The sequence below is a fragment of the Pangasianodon hypophthalmus genome, chromosome 1 (assembly GCF_027358585.1).
Source record: "Pangasianodon hypophthalmus isolate fPanHyp1 chromosome 1, fPanHyp1.pri, whole genome shotgun sequence".
Lineage (NCBI taxonomy): Eukaryota > Metazoa > Chordata > Actinopteri > Siluriformes > Pangasiidae > Pangasianodon > Pangasianodon hypophthalmus.
This window is the reverse complement of record NC_069710.1, coordinates 6747995-6768655: the sequence shown is the minus strand read 5'-3', so window position 1 is coordinate 6768655 and position 20661 is coordinate 6747995. Positions and strand designations below refer to the sequence as shown.

The 20661-nt window shown below is 39.2% G+C and overlaps 1 protein-coding gene across 1 annotated transcript in view; it reads right to left on the bottom strand.

Annotated features, from left to right (window-relative positions):
- reck (reversion-inducing-cysteine-rich protein with kazal motifs) overlaps positions 1-18333 on the bottom strand; it is a 61397-nt gene extending 43064 nt beyond the window's left edge. Inside the window, exon 1 of the mRNA XM_026914436.3 lies at positions 18104-18333. Within this exon, the coding sequence (XP_026770237.3) occupies positions 18104-18173 (70 nt within the window). The 5' untranslated portion in view covers positions 18174-18333. The remainder of the gene's footprint in view (positions 1-18103) is intronic.
- Between the last annotated feature and the right edge of the window lie 2328 nt (positions 18334-20661).

Genomic DNA, 20661 nt, shown 5'->3' with positions numbered 1-20661 from the left:
AAAAGCTAGTTGAGATATAGATACTAGAACAGTTTGCACACACACTTTCTTATTCAGGTCTCTACACAACATCTTTTAAGAAAGAAAGAATATTTCTACTGTAAACATTTCCAAACTGCTTACGGACAAGCTTCAATATTTAGCGTTAAGATGTAGACACTAGAAAAGTTTACAATGGAATGGGTTACTTTCTGTCTTTAAATTGTTACCTACAACAGCTAATAAAACTGTCCTAGTGTCTACCTCTTAAATAATATAGAAAAGCACAGGAAAAGCACAATTTTTCCCCCAAAGTGCTTGCGTCAATATATACGCACTCTCCAATTTCTACCGCAAGGGGCTTGACCATGCCGTTTGAAGATGTCTGCTCTGTGTTGAGCGCAGCAAAGCAAACAGTGATTTTAATCACTGTCTAATTATCATTACAATTTTTCAAAAGTGTTAGATTTGACACTCCATTAGTCTTTTGTGTTTTGGTTTGGTCAAAACAATGCCAGATTTTCAGCAGCATTCCCTAATAAATACAGTTAACTGATGTTAATATACACTTGCCTAATGTTAGCTAAGAAGAACGTACATGGACAGATTTTATTTCACATTAATAAACTTGAAATATTTTCCATTTACCTTGATGGAAAGTGAGGATGCCGCACCAGCGCATCATTCAAGCGGGAAAATCAAGACGAGTGATTAATGTGAGGTGAATGGGGTGAAGGGGGCGGGGCTTCCAGGGTGTCAGTTAATATCAGAGAGTTCAAAGCACCTCTGCAGCTTGTCAATCATTCCAGGCTCACATGTTGATTGGCACATGTGTTGTTTTTAGTAACGGGGAAAAAAGAAGATGTATATTTTTGGGTGACCAATCATAGCTGAATACTCAAATGTTAAGAGTTAAGAGAAAATGCGTAAAGGTTGGAAGATTTGCATCAATGAATTAGTCTATTCACTCTCACAGCTATTATTTATTTATGACAATATCTGTAAAAATATGAGAACTTTCGCATTTGGTAACCCTATCCAACAGCGAAAGAATGATGGGTTCTCCAACTCTCTGAGCTGTTTGTATAACAAAGCAATTAAACTTGTGATAAACCCACATTCAAAGTGTGAAGCAGACACATCAGAAGAAGGCTCACACTGCGCAGCTACCAAAGTCGCAGACTGCGTGTGAATCGTAGTGGAGGAACAACGTCTGGAAAGGGTGTTAATGCATCCTATGCACTTTATAATGAGTTTTACAGTAGGCCCGATTAAAATATTCTAGTTAGGGCTGCCAAGAGAACGTGGACAGCCTCGACCCGGAGAAGCACTCACAAGATCTGTGCTTTGTATTTGTCTGCAGTAATTACGACAAGTTTTTGGGCCACAGAAAAGAGGTTGTAGATTATCTCCACAGTGAGGTTCACATGTGCTAGCATTTTGGGCTTACCCGCTACTGTGTCCCTGTTTTTGAAAGAAAAGTAATAATGCCACCCACAAGCCACATCAAAGGAATTCTCCTCTGTGACCCCCCTAAATTCAGCCCCATCCCTCTGTGACCCGCCCCCCCCTTCCACAAAGTCCTTCATGTAAACATCTAAATCGAGCCTCTATTTCGACGAGCCGCAGGAAGCCCCCTTTCCACCCCTCCCATTCCCAAAGCATGTTTTTAGCAGTGGGAAGAGGGGGTCCAGCAGCGTTCAAGCGGTACAGGAAGAGAAGGGGGGTGTAACACCCACAAGCCTCTCGCACGTAGGGCGCATGTGAAAGTGTGTATTTGATGTCCAGGGAAGCAGGCATCTCTGGCAGAAATTAAAGCCAACTTAAAAGGGCAGCTCTCTGACAGGCCCAACGAAGCTGATCAAAACTGAATGAGAACCAGACATGAAAACTGAAGGCGCAAAACAGGGGGTTGGGGAGGCTCAGGATGCAAGGCTGTGGCACTCCAACCCCGAGACACTTCCACAAGAAGTTAGCTCTGGATTGTATTTGGCCTCAGAAATGTCAGCATGAGGAACAGCAGACACACTGGGCCCTGACACGTTGGTCTCACGTGGGTTCAATCCTGAGATGAGGACCAAAAAAATGAGCAGGGTCTCAGGGGGATATCTGTTCCTGGACTGCCTTTGCTTGAGCTTGTGAAACCCAGACGCTTTGCATTCCTTCACAGATTGTCTGGTCAAAGTGCCATGCCCTTAAGCAACAAAGGGGGCTAATGTCCTGGACACTAACAGAGCTCTGTGTGACCAGAGTTCAACATCTACAACCAATACAATGGTATGAGCATTTGCCGATATAAAGGTTCTCCAGTATGTAAACATCCAGCAGCAGAGAGGAGGGTTTTAGCTCACAAAAACATGCACAGGGTCTGATGTGAACTTCCAAAATCTAAATGTCCAAATCTGTAGTACTGTGCTTCAAGCAAGTACGGACTGGTTAAGCAGGGAAGTGCATAAGGTAGCGCGCTGCGTGGATGATGAGACCCAAAGCAGAACTCGCACAAGAGCAAAATGGAGAAGTTGGTAGATTGGTTGGCAGAAAAAAGTGACAATGAATTCTTAGAAGCAGATATGAACATCTTTGAATGAAGACCCAGTGGTGTGCATGACAAAATGGAAACCAATGTGAGACAAATTTCAGGATAATATTGCCACAAGTGATCCTACCATTTTTCATTCATCTTGAGTAACTGCTTTATCTGGTTTAGGGTTGCAATTAATCTGGACCAGGACCACTGGCTGGTAGGAAGGTAGGAATACATCCTGGATGGAATGCTAGTCCGTTCCAGGTAGGGATGTAACCAAATACATTATTCGGCATGAACAGATAATGTTTTCTTACTGGATACAAATAAAGATATGAATCTGACACAGATACGGAGCACTACGGTTTTATTTTATGTTGCATTTACATAACATCCTTAGTAACTGCCTGGTCAAGGTCTAAATTAGCCAACTAGCTTGTTTATATTTAGGGAAAAAGAAACAACTAAATTTGTAAATTGAACAAATTCTTTTTTATATACTAGCTCTGTTGCTTGGAATAAATTACCTGGGTGTATTCAAGAGATACAAGTTGATAGTATTTTTAGAAGGGAAGTGAAAAAATGGTTGTTTTTTAATTGATGTTTTGAAGTTGGTGTGGTGAGTTTCTGAACTTGAGATTGATTGCACTCCATTTATGATTTGTTCTTTCATTTTTTAAATATCGAGGACCACAATGGAAATAAGCCGATGGCTTTTTTGTGTATTTTATCCTTGACAGTTTTGAAATGAGTATGAATTAGTCTTTTTGGACTTTTTTATATTGTTTTAAATTTTGTCAAATAAAACAAACAAACAAAAAAAAGTGATGTATCTGAGTTTGAAGAACTGTTAGAGCCAAAATTCATAGACCATGCTAACAGTGCTGGCATTTCTATCTGTTTTTTTCCCACTGTTTTTAGGGTTTCTAGGGACATAGTCATAGGGTTCATACGTAATTCAAACAAACAAACAAACAAATTCTGGTTTAGGCCACACCTCAAACAGAGATACAGATATACGGAGCACTAAAGAGTTACAGATACAGATAGCATCATTGCGTTACACCCCTAATCATGAGCATCCTACAATGTAAACTACTTATCACATGCAGTACTTTGCTTCATCTATCCATTCACGGTACTACACAATTTTCTGTACATTCATGGAATGATAGATGTGACAACATCTCTTAATGCATAAGTAGGCTGGGTTATGGGACATACAGGAATGTCTTCACATGGGACCTACACATGTACTGTAGAAGTATAAATTAGCCCAAAGTCCAAGCAACTGCTGATTTAGCAACACTGAAAGAACTTTAGCTAATAGCCTTGCTAAGATTCTTGTCAAGACTAATTACTTGCCAAAAAAAAAAAAAAAAAAATGCCTGGCACCTCTATAATATTACCTACAGTAGTTACGTGGAACAAGCATTAGTCAAATCAACTGTCAGTTCTGGCAAAAAGCAAATATTTTCAGAGGCAAGCTTGCCTTATTTTCTCTTAGGTTAGGATTTGCATCTCTGAAGCTGGCTGTTGCTCACTGTAATTGGGAAATTTCTGCTTGAAGTACTTCTGCACTGTTAAGGGCAGCAGGGCAATCTGGGTTCTCTTTGTGGTCGCCGCCCAGCTCCTTTAACGAGCTGCCATTTTAATGACACAATTGAAGGTGCAGCAGAGCATTCAGGCCAAACTGCAGCTCCAGTCCTCTCTCCGTCCACCCGTCTGCATCCTTTTGTTCTCCGGGCCCTGAGAGAAGGACGCTAGACATTCAGCCCTGGCCATACAAACTACAGTTGCTCTGCAAGTTGATAAAAGGCGTAGCAAAAATTGCCTGTGCTAGCAGTGATTGTGTCTTTTTTTAAAGAAGAATATACAGTATATATATATATATATATATATATATATATATATATATATATATATATATATATATATAATTTTGCTTTTATTATTTCTGTTTCTTAGCATTACTATCAATTCAGAGCTTTCTTTAAAGTCTAAAAGGAAGAGAAGAATTCTTCAGCAAGCCAGAAAATGGCCTAATGTGGTTTTTTTTTTTCTTTTTTTTTTAAATTCGGCAGCTAAAAGCGCTCATCAGAATTTTTTGTGTCAGGCGTCCTAGTGGCTGCTAATGAGGAGGAGGAGGAGGAGAGCAACGAGGAACTTGTTACACTGGAATTTGTTACGCTATTGTTATGCAAATTTTGAATTTGTACATAAAAAAAAACCTGAACTGAAATATCAAGAATTAAATGATGATGTGTTCTAGTCATACTGTTTGTTTAACTGGCACTATTCAGAATATCTGCATACGTGTAGTTACACTATATGGCCAAAAGTTTGTGGACACCTGACCATCACACCCATATGTGCTTTTCGAACATCCCCTTCCAGATTTAGTCCCCTTTTGCTTGTATAGTAACCTCCACTCTTCTGGGAAGGCTTTCCACTAGATTTTGGAGCGTGGATGTGGGGATTTGTGTTTATTCAGCCACAAGAGCATTAGTGAGGTCAGGCACTGACGTTGGACGATGAGGTCTGGGGTGAAGCGTTCCAATTTTTCCCAAAGATGTGAAGTGGGGTTGAGGTCAGGGCTCTGTGCAGGACACTCGAGTTCTTCCACTCCAACCTTCACACACCATGTCTTCATGGAGCTCGATTTGTGCACATAGACATTGTCATACTGGAAAATGTTCCCTCTTAGTTCCAGTGAAGGGAAATTGTATAAAGACATATAAAGACATAACATAAAGACTCACCATAACAAGACTTAACATAACATATAAAGTCATTCTATGCAATTGTGTGCTTCCAACTGTGTGGCAACAGTTTGGGGGAAGAACCACATATAGGTGTGATGATCAGGTGTCCACATATATATATATATATATATATATATATATATATATATATATATACTTTTAGCCATTTAGTGTACCTTTTGACAATTTATCCAGGAAAAGAAAAAGGCATACATTCTGGTTGGAAATGTATGGACTACCAGAGTTAAAGTGATTCTTACATTAAAGCACTTTATAAAAATAAATATTAAGTATTTGCCTCAAATTTAATACTAATTTATTTGAAATATATTATTATAGTATAGTATTATATTATTATATGATAATTGTAAAGATAACATTAACATTACTATTATTTCTATTATTAGTCCTCTTCGAATTTTTATTTTTATTTTTGTAGACATTCTGCCTGTCTACTCAAGGCCTACGTAAAACAGTGACTAAATATCTCTGAATACTAAAATGAAACACACTATTTAGATTTTTTTTTTAAGTGCTCATTTATAAGTAAAACATGTGCTAGAGTCTCGAGAGAGCAAGACAGATGTAGACAGATGTGAAGCCTCCAGAGGGAGCTACTACAGGGAGCAGGTGAAAGAGAAGAGAGCGGGAAGAAGGGGTCAAGAGAAGGAAATGGATTCAAACATGACTGGACCCTGTCTGAACTAAAAATTATTAGTAAAATTCAGTCAAATAACTGCACGTGGATTCCATTAAGCATGTGGTACGTGTCGTGAAAGTTTAGCGGGTTATTAGTAACAGGAAAGGGCTAAAGAATTTCTGAGAAATGACTGTGTCGTGAGGTTTAGTGTCAGTTTTTACACTTTACACTCTCCCTTTTCTCACTTCCTTAAAGTCATCGAGTGGCATATCCACCGATCTGGGACCAACTCATTCTGATCAGAAACAGAAAGCCTGTGGAATGTTAACAGCATAGCTGTATACAGACCCTGTGGTCCGAAAGGAAATGGCATCATGGGATATGGGCTTTTAGCTTTGAACTGAATTTTGGATTATATTTCAAAATATTATATCAACGTCTTTGAAGAAAGTGTTTTTTTTTGCAATACACTATGCAGTATGTGTTGCAATATTTAGTTTCTAAACAGCTGTGCTACAGTTCAATGATTGTGTTATGTGTTATAATATACACTCACTGGCCACTTTAATAGGAACACCTGTAACCTTTTTATTCATGCATGTAAACATTTATTCATGCAAATATCCAATCAGGCAATCATGTGGTAGCAGCGTAATGCGTAAAATCATGCAGATACAGGTCAAGAGCTTCAGTCAATGTTCACATCAAACATCTGAATGGGGGGAAGTGTGATCTCAGTGACTTTGACTATGGTGTGGTTGTTGTTATCAGACTGGTTTTTTTCAGAAACTGCTGATCTTGGATTTTTGTGCACAACAATCCACAGCATGGTGTGAAAAACAAAAAACATTCAGTGAGCAGCGGTTCTGGGGGTGGAAACACCATGTTGATGTGAATAGGGCCTTTCGCACCACGGGAACCTTTCCATAGTACCTGAACTAATTGTGGAACTACCCACTTTTTGGCGTTTTCACAACTCCGGAACTGGGTGTGATTTTAGTACCGGACTGCCTTTTTCGAGAACCAAATTAGCTCCTACTCCGGAGCAGGGTCTAACCAGCACAACTGGTACTATCCGTGACGTAAAATGACCCGCCATGATTTAAAACGCCGTGTAAACATACTGTAGTGTCTACTTATTTCGCAAATATGGAGAACAGCGATAGATGGACGGCCGCTGAAGTGCAACACAGCTCCGATCACAGCGTCCTCCATCCTCCGGTTGTTTACGTTGTTCTTCTTTGTTTCCGTTGTTGAACACCGTGCACAAATGACATCACTGTCGACCGGCTTACGTCACTTCCTAGTGCCCACTGTCGGTGCGAATGCAACCCTTTAAACGGTACTGGGAAATAGTTCGCGCAAAATCGCCCAGTACTTTAGTACTGTAAATTTAGTTCTGGAACTAAAGCGGTGCGAAAGGCCCTAATATTAACTGAAGCTCTTGACCTGTATCTGCATGATCCTATGCATTGTGTTGTTGCCATGTGATTGGCTGACTGAATAACTGCATGAATATGCAGGAATACAGGTGTTACTATTAAAGTGGTCAGTGACTGTATATTTTAAAAATCCTTTAAGGCTGATTTAGTCTATGTATTGGTGACATCCAGAAAAGTGGTAGAATTTATTGCAGAAATACATTCTTGCAGTATATTATTGATATGATGAATCACGGTGGTGGCGTGGTGATGCAGTGGGTAGCATTGGTTCGTCACAGCTCCCCGGTCTCGAACATGAATTCAGAATACTGTCTGCGTGGAGCTAAAATTGGGTTTCCTCTGACTTCTCTGGTTTCTTCCCTCTTCTCAAAAATATGCTGGTAAGTAAGCTAAATTGCCCTTAGGTGTGAATATGTGTGTACATGGTGCCCTGTCATGGACTGGTGTGTCATCCTGGGTGTATTCCCACCTCACACCCAGTGTTCCTGGGATAGGCTCCGGCTCCATGATAAAGCAGTTACTGAAGATGAATGAATGAATGAATATAATTGTTAGATGAGGTTAATTTCTTTACAAAGAAAAAGATAAACAAAGAAAGACAGACAGATGGAATGAGGTTTTCAGTTTCCCGGTTGGAGACGTGCCCTGGACAGCTCTGAAGATAAACACTGATGTGTTAGTGGGCAGCATGGGGTCTGAGGTAATCCTTTCAAGCTGTTAAGACACACTGACACACGGAGGGGGGTGAAGGAGAACAATAGAGGAGTAGACGGATGAAATGAGCAGAGTAATTCTGGGTGTAAGGCAGCTCGCTGCTAATGCAGTGCGACCATATTGCCTGTTGTCCTAGCTGACAGTTAAATACAGAGAAAGTGAAAAGCGCTACGCGCTGACAAGGAAGCTTCGCAACTTAACGCCAACTGACTGCCGATCATCTCTGTTAAATCCTGTTAGGGTACAAGTGATGCTGTAGAACAGTTCTGCATTTCCTTAGCTACATACACACAGACACTTTAGATACACACAGATTAGTCTTTGATTAAAAGGCACTGTCTGCTCGAACTTTATCGTCATCTGCCTCTGTGTGGAGCCAGCCGTTGAGTTTGAGCCTCTCCAAAGTCGCCAGGCTCCCTATGATTCCCACATATGGGCAGTTATCAATCAGGCTGCGTGACGCGTGCCTTCCTTGGTGTGAATGGGACATCTGCTACGGCAAAACCATGCTGTTTCCTCCCGTACTCCCTGAGCTGCTGCTATGAGGAAGAAAAGCAATTCCTCACTGTACCACTCAACAGAAAACATCAGAGAGCTTGGCAATTAACGGATGGAGCCTGCATGTACACAATGATCAGAAGTGCCATTAAAATCAGAGAGTGGTTTCTGATATTTTTTTATATATATATACAGGCTCATGCATGCAAAAAAAAAAAAAAAAAAAAAAAAAAACTGCTTGAAATGTATTTCAGTAACAGGCATCAATCTTCTTGAATAAAAAACTATAATGCACAGACATATTGGATATGTTACGTTCATTCTTTTTTCGAGGTATCCAAACAATCTTTAGCTTTAAATTGATCGATATTACAAAAAGCTCTCGGATTTCTCCTTCGCTTCTTTGTTGTCATTTCAGAGTCAGTTTAATTCTATAATTACTGAACAATTTTCAATGACTCAGCAATTACTGGGTATCAACGAGAAGGGCAGATTACATCATTGTGTGTGTGTGTGTGTGTGTGTGTGTGTGTGTGTATGTTTTAAAGTAAAGGAGGACAACATGGTGAATGTTTATAGAATTTTCCAGGTGCTACAATTTGAACATGAGAACATTTGAATCACCCAAAATTTATTTCTGCACATTTTATCATATCTTTTATGAAAACAGAATAAAGTTCCAAAGTACACATCATTAACCAGAGAATAGTGTGTACTTGTATTTCCGGATTTTTTTTTAAAAATTATTAAAAAACATATTGTCCTAAACATATTGTCCAATGTCCTATTTTAGTGTGTGCCAAGAAAGACATTTTCAACATTTCAATGTTTTCCCATTATCATTTTCAGTTTCAGACCATATTGAAAATTTGATTTCAACTTTCTGTTGGAAAAAAAAGCTAATTTTTGTCTAGGATGTGTTTTTTTTTCCTTCTTGCTCAGAAGTGAATGATGCCTGTGTCATGCCTCACCCGGTGTTTTGGGAAACGTACAGGGATTTTCTCCTGGCCTCTATCTATCTAGCAATCAACACCAGACCACATTATCCCTCGGTCACTTTCCACTATTTTCGCAGATAATTACAAAGGGCTTTTTTTTTTTCTTTTTCTTGTGGACAACACTTATGTGGCTAAGTTTCAGGGTGTAACCACAATGTTTGAATTTCTGGGTTGAATTTCTGGGTAGTCGCTGAAGAAGGGTGTGTACAGTAGATTCTCTCGTGGCTGACTCAGAACCTCTTTCCCAACCTGAGGTCGGATTTAAACGTTCAGTCTTCTGGTGAGAGCAAGTCATATCTAAAAGTGTGCCATGTCGACTCCGGGCATGGTAATCTGAACAGTCACTGCTGCATTATAATCATATTCTGTGGTTGAAGTCCTACTGCTCGGTGGCCCGAGGGAATTTTATTGCATACAACCCCTGTTCGCTTTGTGCTGCCAAGGTGTCAGTGTCGTGGAGGTCTGACTGGAACATCTGCTGGGCTTAATAAGAGGGTGTGACTCCCAGGTCCTGGCTGTTTCTCCTTCTGAGCCAGCTCAAGCTGGTCACGGTTCATTCGAGGCTCACGGAGCATCAAAGTTCTTCCCACTTTCGAATATATAAAAAACAGAGGGCTCGGCTAGAGCCAAAGCTCGGATGAAAAGGATATTTACTCTGTGACAAACAAAGTCTGAAATAGTCTAAAATGTCTGCCCAAGTGTTCTCGGCTGATGAAGAGTTGAATTACTAGACTCAAAACATGGCTTGAATTTCCTGACAGTGCACTTCCTGTTTGCATAGTTTTTTTTTTTTCCCTTTTCCCTTAGATTTTCTGCTCTATGGTCGCTTTTTTTTCCACAGCTGGAGTGAAAGCACACTGCTTCCTGACTTTATACAAGAAGAATGGGCAATAATTGCTACAAGCCAAGAATTCAACAGCCTTTTAGCTGCTCACTGCAGGCTGAAATGACCATTACCACACTTTCCCTCCCATCTTTAGTAGCTGCAGAGTCATAAAGATGTACTACTTTGAATGGTCAATTCTTGTCTGTTTTTACTCCTGCATTCCTGCTTGGCAGCTCAGCATTTTGGAGGAAGAACAAATAATGGGTCCAGGTCAAAGTTGACTTCCTGTGCATCAATTAATCAACTTTTGACAAGACCAAAAACGGTGTCATGCTGTAATAGCTAATTCTCTTGTTGGAATGACTGGGATGGCAGGAATAAGAAGAAATGTGAAACATTCCAATCCTCTCACTTCTTTTCCTGAAAGCAGGACCTCAGTCAAGAAATTTATGTCACAAAGCCAAGCTTTTAGTGAACTGAAAATGTATACAACTTGCCTTTAATAAATGGACATACTGTATTCAGTATTCAGGGCATAAAATGTTCCATACCAAGGGTGAGAAAGGTTTGTAAAAGTTAGCTAGAAAAATACCATAGCCCATGTTTCCAAACATTTCATAATTTTACAGAAAATGCAAATGAATCTGTGTTTCCAGTAACTATGTTCATGCAAAAATCCTGCAGATGATGTAGAAGTGATTAGGGATGGAAGCCTACGATATCCAAAATGCATGGCTGTTTTTTTTTCGCCTGGGGACGGAAAGAAAACAGCAGCGTAATGAATAGATTTAACATTTACTGTACATTCTTTCATTCACTTTCAATAACTGCTTTCTTTCTGGTTAGGATATTTGATGAAACTTTCATTTCTTCATCTTTCCAAACAGTGCATGAGTATCTTCTGTGGCCATATTTATATTTAGATGTATCTAGATATATCACTGAAACATGAAAGAAAAAGAAAAAAAACTGTTCTTATTACTATTTTTTTTGCATTTTGACTGTATCAATAGATCGACAGATTTTCCATCTCAGTCTAGTGTATAAACTTCTTTTCAAATATTTAGGTGAAGTCTTTATTTATTTATTTATTTATTTATTTTTGGTGGGGTCTCCATTCAGGTTTTCTTCAATTTGCATTTTCAAAGTTAAAAATTAAAGAACTGGATGGAAAGCCCCCCACAGCCACCACTTCAGAGAAACAGTGAATGGTTACTGTGTTATCTTCTCAGAGTTCAAGGCTGCAGCCACAAAATACTAAGTGAATTATTTATTTCGAGTCCTCGAACGGGACACAGTGGCTACAGATCACATCTGTTGAAGCTGTGTAATCGCCATGAATCAGAGACAGCACAATCCAAGCAGTGACTAAAGTCTGAATTGCTCTCAATGAGTAATTCTAAAGCACTATCTGGCAAATAGCTTGTCCAAAGTCAGTTCATTTACATTGCGTTTACATTTATGGCATTTGGCAGATGCCCTTATCCAGAGCAACTTACAGAAATGCTCTGAATTGTCTAGCAGTATACCGGATACTGGTTCACTGTGTCAAAGAGTAAGGATACCATCAGTCTAAAAACTCTGTTGGGAAGGTAATACAGTAAGAAAAGCACACAGACTACACATTTTTTAAAATTTAAGTGCTAATTTTAGTATTTCAGGAAGAGGTAGGTCTTTAGACGTTGTTTGAAGACTGCCAGTGACTCGGCTGTTCCGACATCTAGGGGAAGTTCATTCCACCATCTAGGTGCCAGAACAGAGAAGAGTCTTGATGCATGCCTTCCTTGTACTCTGAGAGATTTTGGGACCAAGTCAAGCAGTGTTAGAGGATCAGAAAGAGCGTGGTGCAGTCTGAGGTGTGATAAGTGCCTTGAGGTATGTGGGTGCTGGTCCGTTTTTGTCTCTGTAGGCAGTGTTTTAAATCTGATTCGGTCAGCTGCAGGAAGCACCTGGAGAGAGCGTAGAAATGGGGTAGCTGTGCGAGAACTTAGGGAGGTTGAAAATAAGTTCGGTAAAGATCTAAAGAGCAGAAGCCAACAAACATTCCAACCATGGCCAACACATGCCAGTCATCTGCATAAGACTCTGTTCCTAAACTGCATCAGGAATCGCTTCCTTTGTTAAGACCCTAACATGGACTGATGTGATGGAGGCCTGTGGTGTGCTCAATCACGTGGCCAAAAAGTGTAATCCCAACTTTAAAAAAAAAACAAACTCCGAATGTTTCTTCAAAGAAAGTTAAATATCGAAAAGATATATCGCTGCTCTAAATACATCTGGAAATATTTTATACATTGAAGATAATGTTTACGTATGTTAAAGCGATGGCATCCTCATGGTTCATGCACCGTGTAGGTGAGGATGGCAAAAAGATGTGGTCGCAACATGAATCTGGCTCTGGAGCTTCACACATGTGTACTCCAGGTGTTTGTGAAGTATATGGTGTGTGTTATCCGAGCTTTGAAGCACTTGAGCTCTCACTTTTATTCAGCAGATGTCAAGAACCAGCCAGTTCTCATCGAAAGCAGAAGAACACCACTGTTTCAGATTCAATAACAAGACATCAGAAAAGACACCCTATAGACATGTCATACTCTTCCACACTCAAGGCACAGAAAGGACACAATGATTGAAATGGTTTGCATATGTTTAGATAAAAAAAAAGCGTGACTGGTGGACTTGCTCAACAGATCGGCTGGCGTAGGATGAAACGAGAGACGCGTCCTACCCGGTTACGTAAGAGCACCTCCTAATCCTGACAAGCTGAGGGACCGTGTCCAAACATCCGCTCCGTAATAACAAATACGAAAATGGCAGGAGAATAAGAGCGATTCCACAAACAAATACAGAAATCTGACATTATAATACTCTAGTGAATCTTTTCAGCTTCTCTCAGTGTAATTCTAATCGAAGTGTACAGTTTAACGTTCTCATTATTATTGCGAGCTGCTGAACCAGGCTTCACTACCACTGTATGAGACACGCACAGCAACATACCGAAAAACAAAACCATGTGAATTTTAGGAGCAACAGGGCAAAAAAGCATGGATTCCAATGAATAATGTAACTTACTTATATCAATATAACCACAAATACATTGAAGCTCAAGGCTGTAGACTGCACTAATTCTTTCTCAACAAAAGTTTAGCACATAAAGTGATAGTTAGTGGGCAATATTTTCTCTTTATGTATTTTCCCTTAGACTTTATGTGCAAAAAACTAAAAGTATGCGTAGTGTATGTTTTTCAGGGTGATGCAAGAAACAGTTAAAGACAGTGCAAGAGAAACAAAGACAAAGTCCCAGGATCTATATAAATGGCTCCACACTAAGGCCAGGTTTGCGCTTGATTTTAACTATGCATTCACATACACAATATGCAATATCCTACATTCACTGGACATATCTATTGTGCACATGCAAAAAAAAAAATGGATGCAACATGGGCACACAGTGCAATACCAACCTAAATAATGGAAGCAGTGTATTAAAATGACTAATTTAAATGACTAATTTATAATATGGGAAATAGGACCAACTATTATAGTGGTAAGGTACAAACAACTCTATCGTGATGTAAAAAGATGGACGCAACAGACTGAACAAACTATAGCTGCATCTTATTTCTTATGTTCCTGCATTCACTCTATCTTCGGGAGATCGTTAATTCAAATCTTGATGATGCCATCTGTACAAAACTGGCCAGGTAGAAGCAATAGCACACTCTAGCACACTGGCTACTGCCATTAGTGTCAGTTATAATCATTGGCATCTGTGAGTTTCATGTATGCAGACGAGAGCAGATAGCGTTTCCCTCAAAGTGTGTTATCCTGCCCTGTGACGAAGCATGAGCAGCAGTCCGAAAAGACGTGGTTGGCTGACTTTACATGTTTCGGAAGAAGTATATGTTAGCCTTCACCCTCTCTGGTTTGGTAAGTTTCGTAAGATGGTGAGACCTGACTGGTGGGAGGGAATTGGTGAGTGACCAAAATTGGGGAGAAAATAAGGAAAACAACAATATTTGTGTTACATATTAATCTTCCGGATCTTTTCAATTAGTAAATATTTTAAACATAGACTCATAATATGTGATTTGAGACACCACCGTGTCAGTGGCACTCAGTATAACTCTAGCCTTACACTATGTTCCTCACTCTGGCAGCTACACACATTCTGCTATTAGTTTCATTGTAGTTAATAAAAAAAACATAATTGCTACTGATTAACATGCTTTTAGATGGATAAGCGAATAATAAATTGAGTCTTATAGGGTTAAATATTGTTTACTTATGAGCAGTACCACGCAAATGGCAACCTTACATTGGAAAAATAAAGCTGCGAGCACTGAAAACTCTGTTCCTGTCTATTTTCAACATTCATATATGCTTATTTCCTACTTCATTTGGTTCATTACAAAAACTATGCACATAGTTAAGTGTTATAATACACGAAGGAGTTTTCTTGCACATAACACTCAATTTCCTTCTGCAGTATATAGACCAAAACAAAACAAATCAAAACATAGAAATTATTATAGTTATATAAAAGTATTTTAAAATCTGGTGTAAGTGTTTGTTATATATGCCTCATCTCCCAAAACACTCTGTTCACATAGTGTCACGTCTGTAATACTGCTGTGTGTGTAATATGTATATAAATATGTTACGTTTGAGTACGGGTCTGTGATTTTTCCTGACACAGATATGCACAGCGTCTTAGTGATACTGAATGTGTGCAGGCGGTGAGACACTTTGCAGGTCAATATGAGTTCAGATTTCAGATCCATAACGCTAGAATTAACCTTTTCCATTATTTAGGAAGAGGGTATTAAAACCACAGAAAAAAACCCACTACATCTCTACCAATTGCCATTAAATAGTGTTTTAAACGAGAAAGAGAGAGAGAGAGAGAGGTGAAAAAGACAAAAATAGATAAGCAAAGATGTGAGTGAGATAAGGTTTTTTCTCTTTCCTCAGGAAAAACTCCAGAAGCACCGTTTCCCAGACTTATTATTTTTAACTTTCCAGAATGTCTGTTCAGTTTCCTTATATTGTATAAGGTCATTAGCAGTTTTGTAAAAAAAAAATAAATAAATAAAATAAAATAAAAAAACATAAATTGTGTGATTCATAATCCTATCTCGAGTATTACTCTGACAACGTTATATCACATTTTTTTGAACTTACACATTTCCCCAGGTTTGAAAAGTGTCTTTAAGTGGAGAGTGCCTTTAAACTGCATATTTTTCATACATCCCAGACCTGCTCAAGAGCCCTGAGATACTGTAAACCTGCATCATTTCTGCTGCAGCACTTAAGCCGTGAGCTGTATGAAAAACTAAAGCTGTTTAGCGGAGGGCGCCTCTCAGTGCCACCTCTCCCCACCCCCCTCGTGTCCCGAATCTCACTCAGAAGGAGCTTAAATCGGTTACAGATGCTCACTCCGGAAAAACGAGAACTTCAAATAGGTACAACATGAGAAGCTACTTGACCAGACAAATGTGAGTGAAAACCTCTGGTCAGCTTAGTGTAGAAAAGTCTGATATCTGCAGCAATGATTTAAAAAAAAAAAAATGAATTCACTACTTGAGCATGCCTACTTTATAGGTTCTATAGGATTAATGTGAACAGAGGTTGGAGTAATTAAATGTCACGGCACTGAAGATATGGGATAAATCTGCCTAAACACTATGACACAGGTTTGCCCTACCATCAGATGTGATCTTATTACGTTAAAGGTCAATACCAGGTAAATGCCAGGTAAATGCCATGTGAATACCACATGAATACCAGGTGAATACCAGATGAATACCAGACAAATACCAGGCAAATATCATATGAATACCAGGCAAATACCAGGCGAATACCAGGCGAATACCAGGTGAATATCCTTGCAATACCATGTAAGCACCAGGGGGAATATTAAATGAATATCATGTGAATACCAGGTGAATACCACATGAGTACCAGGCGAATACCAGATGAATAACAGACAAATAGCAGGTGAATACCAGACAAATACCAGGTGAAGATCATGTGAATACCAGATGAATATCAGACAAATACCAGGAGAAGATCATGTGAATACCACATGAGTACCAGGTGAATACCAGACAAATATCAGACAAATACCAGGTGAATATCATGTCAATACCAGATGAATACCAGACGAATTTCAGACAAATACCAGGTGAAGATCATGTGAATACCACATGAGTACCAGGTGAATACCAGACAAATATCAGACAAATACCAGGTGAATACCAGACGAATATCAGACAAAAACAAGGTGAAGATCATGTGAATACCAGGCGAGTATCATGTGAATATCACGTGAATACCAGATAAATATCATGTGAATACCAGGTGACTATCATGTGAATATCAGGTGAATATCATGTGAATACCAGGTGGCCTAGGTGTCATATTAAATGTGAATTGCTTTCCCCAGCCCTTGATTAAATAAATGAATACACACGTGTGTAAGAACTAGCTCTCTATAGGCAGGGATTTAGACTAACACTTTGCCAAACTGCCATTTGCTTCACAGCAGCATGCAAAACAAACACAAACAAGCAAGGCCAAATGGAAAAGTGAGCAAAATGTCAAGTGAGGCCAGCTTCAGAGTGAGAAGTCTTCACTCTCTCTCAGAAATACAAAAGATGAACTTTTCCTTGTCTTTGGGTTGGTGCCTTCAAGTATATCTTTAAAAAAAAATGCAACAAAAGAACAGCAAACATCCCAATAAAACAGAATCCAACCCTCGACATGTTTAAATCGCTTACCGCGGTGAACAAAGTGACCCAGTGCTGCCTTCACGTGCTTCGCGTATTCTCCGGTTTCGCACTTGTGATTCTAATTACAATACTTACGTTCAAGTACATCTCTAAGATTACCTAGTTATCCAGTCTGAAGTAAGTTGGTATCTTTCTAACATGGCTCAATACTGTAAAATATACATAATGTACATCGGTATAGATGGAAAACAACAATCGAATGGTGAATAGACTACTAAAAGTAAGCTACACTATAAATAAATAAATAAACAAGTAAATAAATAAATAAAAAAGAATGACCTCCGTCATGATAAAATATCAGGAGTGACAAATTATAAACCCGGGTGTCTAAACTATTTCTGAAGATCCACAACGACTTGAAGCGACGTTCATGCGTAGATTTTAGATCGGAAACACAGATTCACAATAATTCCGATGGCACGTGAAGGCAGCATTAGCTGAGTATTACAGGCTATTGCAGCTGCTATGGACTGGCCGCGTTATAGACCAGAAAATAACAAGACTGTCCAAAGTTTTAGGGTTTATGGTGTTAGTTTGAGGTTGTGTAGTTGTGTAGGTCAGCCTGCAGTGTGTCATGTGTGTCATGTTGGACTTTTTGACTGAGTTGTCAGCTGTGTGTGAAAGTGCTCGGAGGAATGACGACGGAATAACGGACACCGGCCATAGAAACTCCTCCAGAGACACACTTCATTTCTTCTGAGCGTTAGTTTTGTGTTATAGTCAATTCTGTAGCGGTGTAACACGAAGAACCGGTCTGTAGAATACACTAACTGTGACAACTCACTAAGTTTCAACTGAAAAGTAGCCGAGATATTTACAAATAAACGCAGACTATCATCCACACAGCGTACACAGGATTATTAATCACTTTTCCTAACACAAAGTCATCAAACACAACTTTAAACAACCGAAAACACACTCACCCTGAGTATAAACCAAGGCGCAGAAGTTGCAGGCGAGAAGCAAAATGATTATCTGACAACACACACGCATCTTATTGAAGTCCTGAAGTGCATGGTGAAGTCAAACACAAACGAGACGCTGTCGGTGTGAGCAGCTCCATGAGAACATCTCCCCCGGGCAGATAACTCTACATCAGCGTGTTTGCGGCTTTTTCTTCCGTGCTCCACACACACACACACACACACACACACGCACACACACACACATATACACACACAGGCCGCCTACAAGACATGGGCTGGACCGGACTGCGCATGCGTATTGGTTCTAGTCGTTATAGTTCTAAACAGCAGGCGATAACAAACTACCTAAAGCAATAATAGATGTTGAAGTACTAGTTTAACATACTGTTTAGTACTCTAATATACTGTCTGGGACACAAGTTTGTTGCTCGGTGTAATAATAGATGCTGGAGTACTAGTTTAACATACTGTTTAGTACTCTAGTATACTGTCTGGGATGCAACAAGTTGGGTGCTGAGTGTAATAATAGATGTTGAAGTACTAGTTTAACATACTGTTTAGTACTCTAGTATACTGTCTGGGACACAAGTTTGTTGCTCGGTGTAATAATAGATGCTGGAGTACTAGTTTAACATACTGTTTAGTACTCTAATATACTGTCTGGGACACAAGTTTGTTGCTCGGTGTAATAATAGATGCTGGAGTACTAGTTTAACATACTGTTTAGTACTCTAGTATACTGTCTGAGATGCAACAAGTTGGGTGCTGAGTGTAATAATAGATGTTGAAGTACTAGTTTAACATACTGTTTAGTACTCTAGTATACTGTCTGAGATGCAACAAGTTTGTTGGTCAGTGTAATAATAGATGCTGGAGTACTAGTTTAACATACTGTTTAGTACTCTAGTATACTGTCTGAGATGCAACAAGTTGGGTGCTGAGTGTAATAATAGATGTTGAAGTACTAGTTTAACATACTGTTTAGTACTCTAGTATACTGTCTGGGACACAAGTTTGTTGCTCGGTGTAATAATAGATGCTGGAGTACTAGTTTAACATACTGTTTAGTACTCTAGTATACTGTCTTGGATGCAACAAGTTGGGTGCTGAGTGTAATAATAGATGCTGGAGTACTAGTTTAATATACTGTTTAGTACACTAGTATACTCTCTGCGAAGCAGCAAGTTGGTTGATTGGTGCAATAAAAGACATTGGAGTACTAGTTTAACATACTGTTTAGTACTGTAGTATACTGTCTGGGAAGCAACAAGTTGGTTGATTGGTGTAATAATAGATATTGTAGTACTAGTTTAACATACTACTTAGTACTGTAGTATACTGTCGTATGTAGTATGACACAACAAGTTAGTTGCTCAGTATAATAACATATGCTGGAGTACTAGTTTAACCTACTGTTTAGTACTGTAGTATACTGTGTGGGAAGCAACAAGTTGGTTGACTGGTGTAATAATAGATGCTGGAGTACTTGTTAAACATACTGTTAAGTACTCTAGTATACTGTCTGGGACACAAGTTGGTTGGTCAGTGTAATAATAGATGCTGGAGTACTAGTTTAATATACTGTTTAGTACTGTAGTATACTGTGTGGGAAGCAACAAGTTGGTGGCTCGGTGTAATAATAGATGCTGGAGTACTAGGTTAACAAACTGTCTATTACTCTAGTATACTGTCTGGGACACAACAAGTTGGTTGATTGGTGTAACAATAAATGCTGGAGTACTAGTTTAACATGCTGTTCAGTATGGTTAAGGCTCTGGTCTCCTGATCAGAATTTTATGAGTTTGAGTCGCAACACTACCAAGCTATGCTAAATATGCTTACACCTAACTGCCATTTTTGCTACTCCTTTTCCAAATTTTGTCCAATCTTCACCAAATTTAGCTCACATCATCTTGACACCTGTCTGAACAATGCTGCAGCAATACCACCCTGCTTTTGATCTTCAAACCCCTTCTCCTGTAACGTGCTGGCAAATACAAAAAACAGGATGTGAGGGTGTATCTCAGCAATGCATCTACGTATCATCACAAAACTTGATAATCTTCAGGACCATGTGCTGAATGTACCCAAGAAGTTTTGTGACCACCTAGTGGTCAAGAACTGTAACAACTTTGATTTTTTCCTCATATCATTTGAAGAGTTTGTGATAAATTCATAGTTCAATTTTCCTGTAATTCCCTGGAGTATGCAGAAGTGAACACACACCAACATCTGAAATTCAACTGTACTTCCTGTCGAACATCTTGGATTTTCTTAAAAAAAACTGTTTTTTCACTACTCCTCCTAGAAATTTTCTCCAATCAAATTTGGCACACATCATCTTCAGAGTAAGCCTCACAAAAGTTATCAAAATAATTTCGAATATTCCACACAGTTTGTCTGTAAGGGGCCAACAAATCTGATGGTGAAGCAAACAAACAGGAATTGAGCTTGTATCTCAGCAATGTCTTTGTGCACTGACACAAAACTTGGTAGGCATCTTCAGGACCATGACATGAGGCTACGCAACAAATTTCGTGCCAGTGCCACCTACT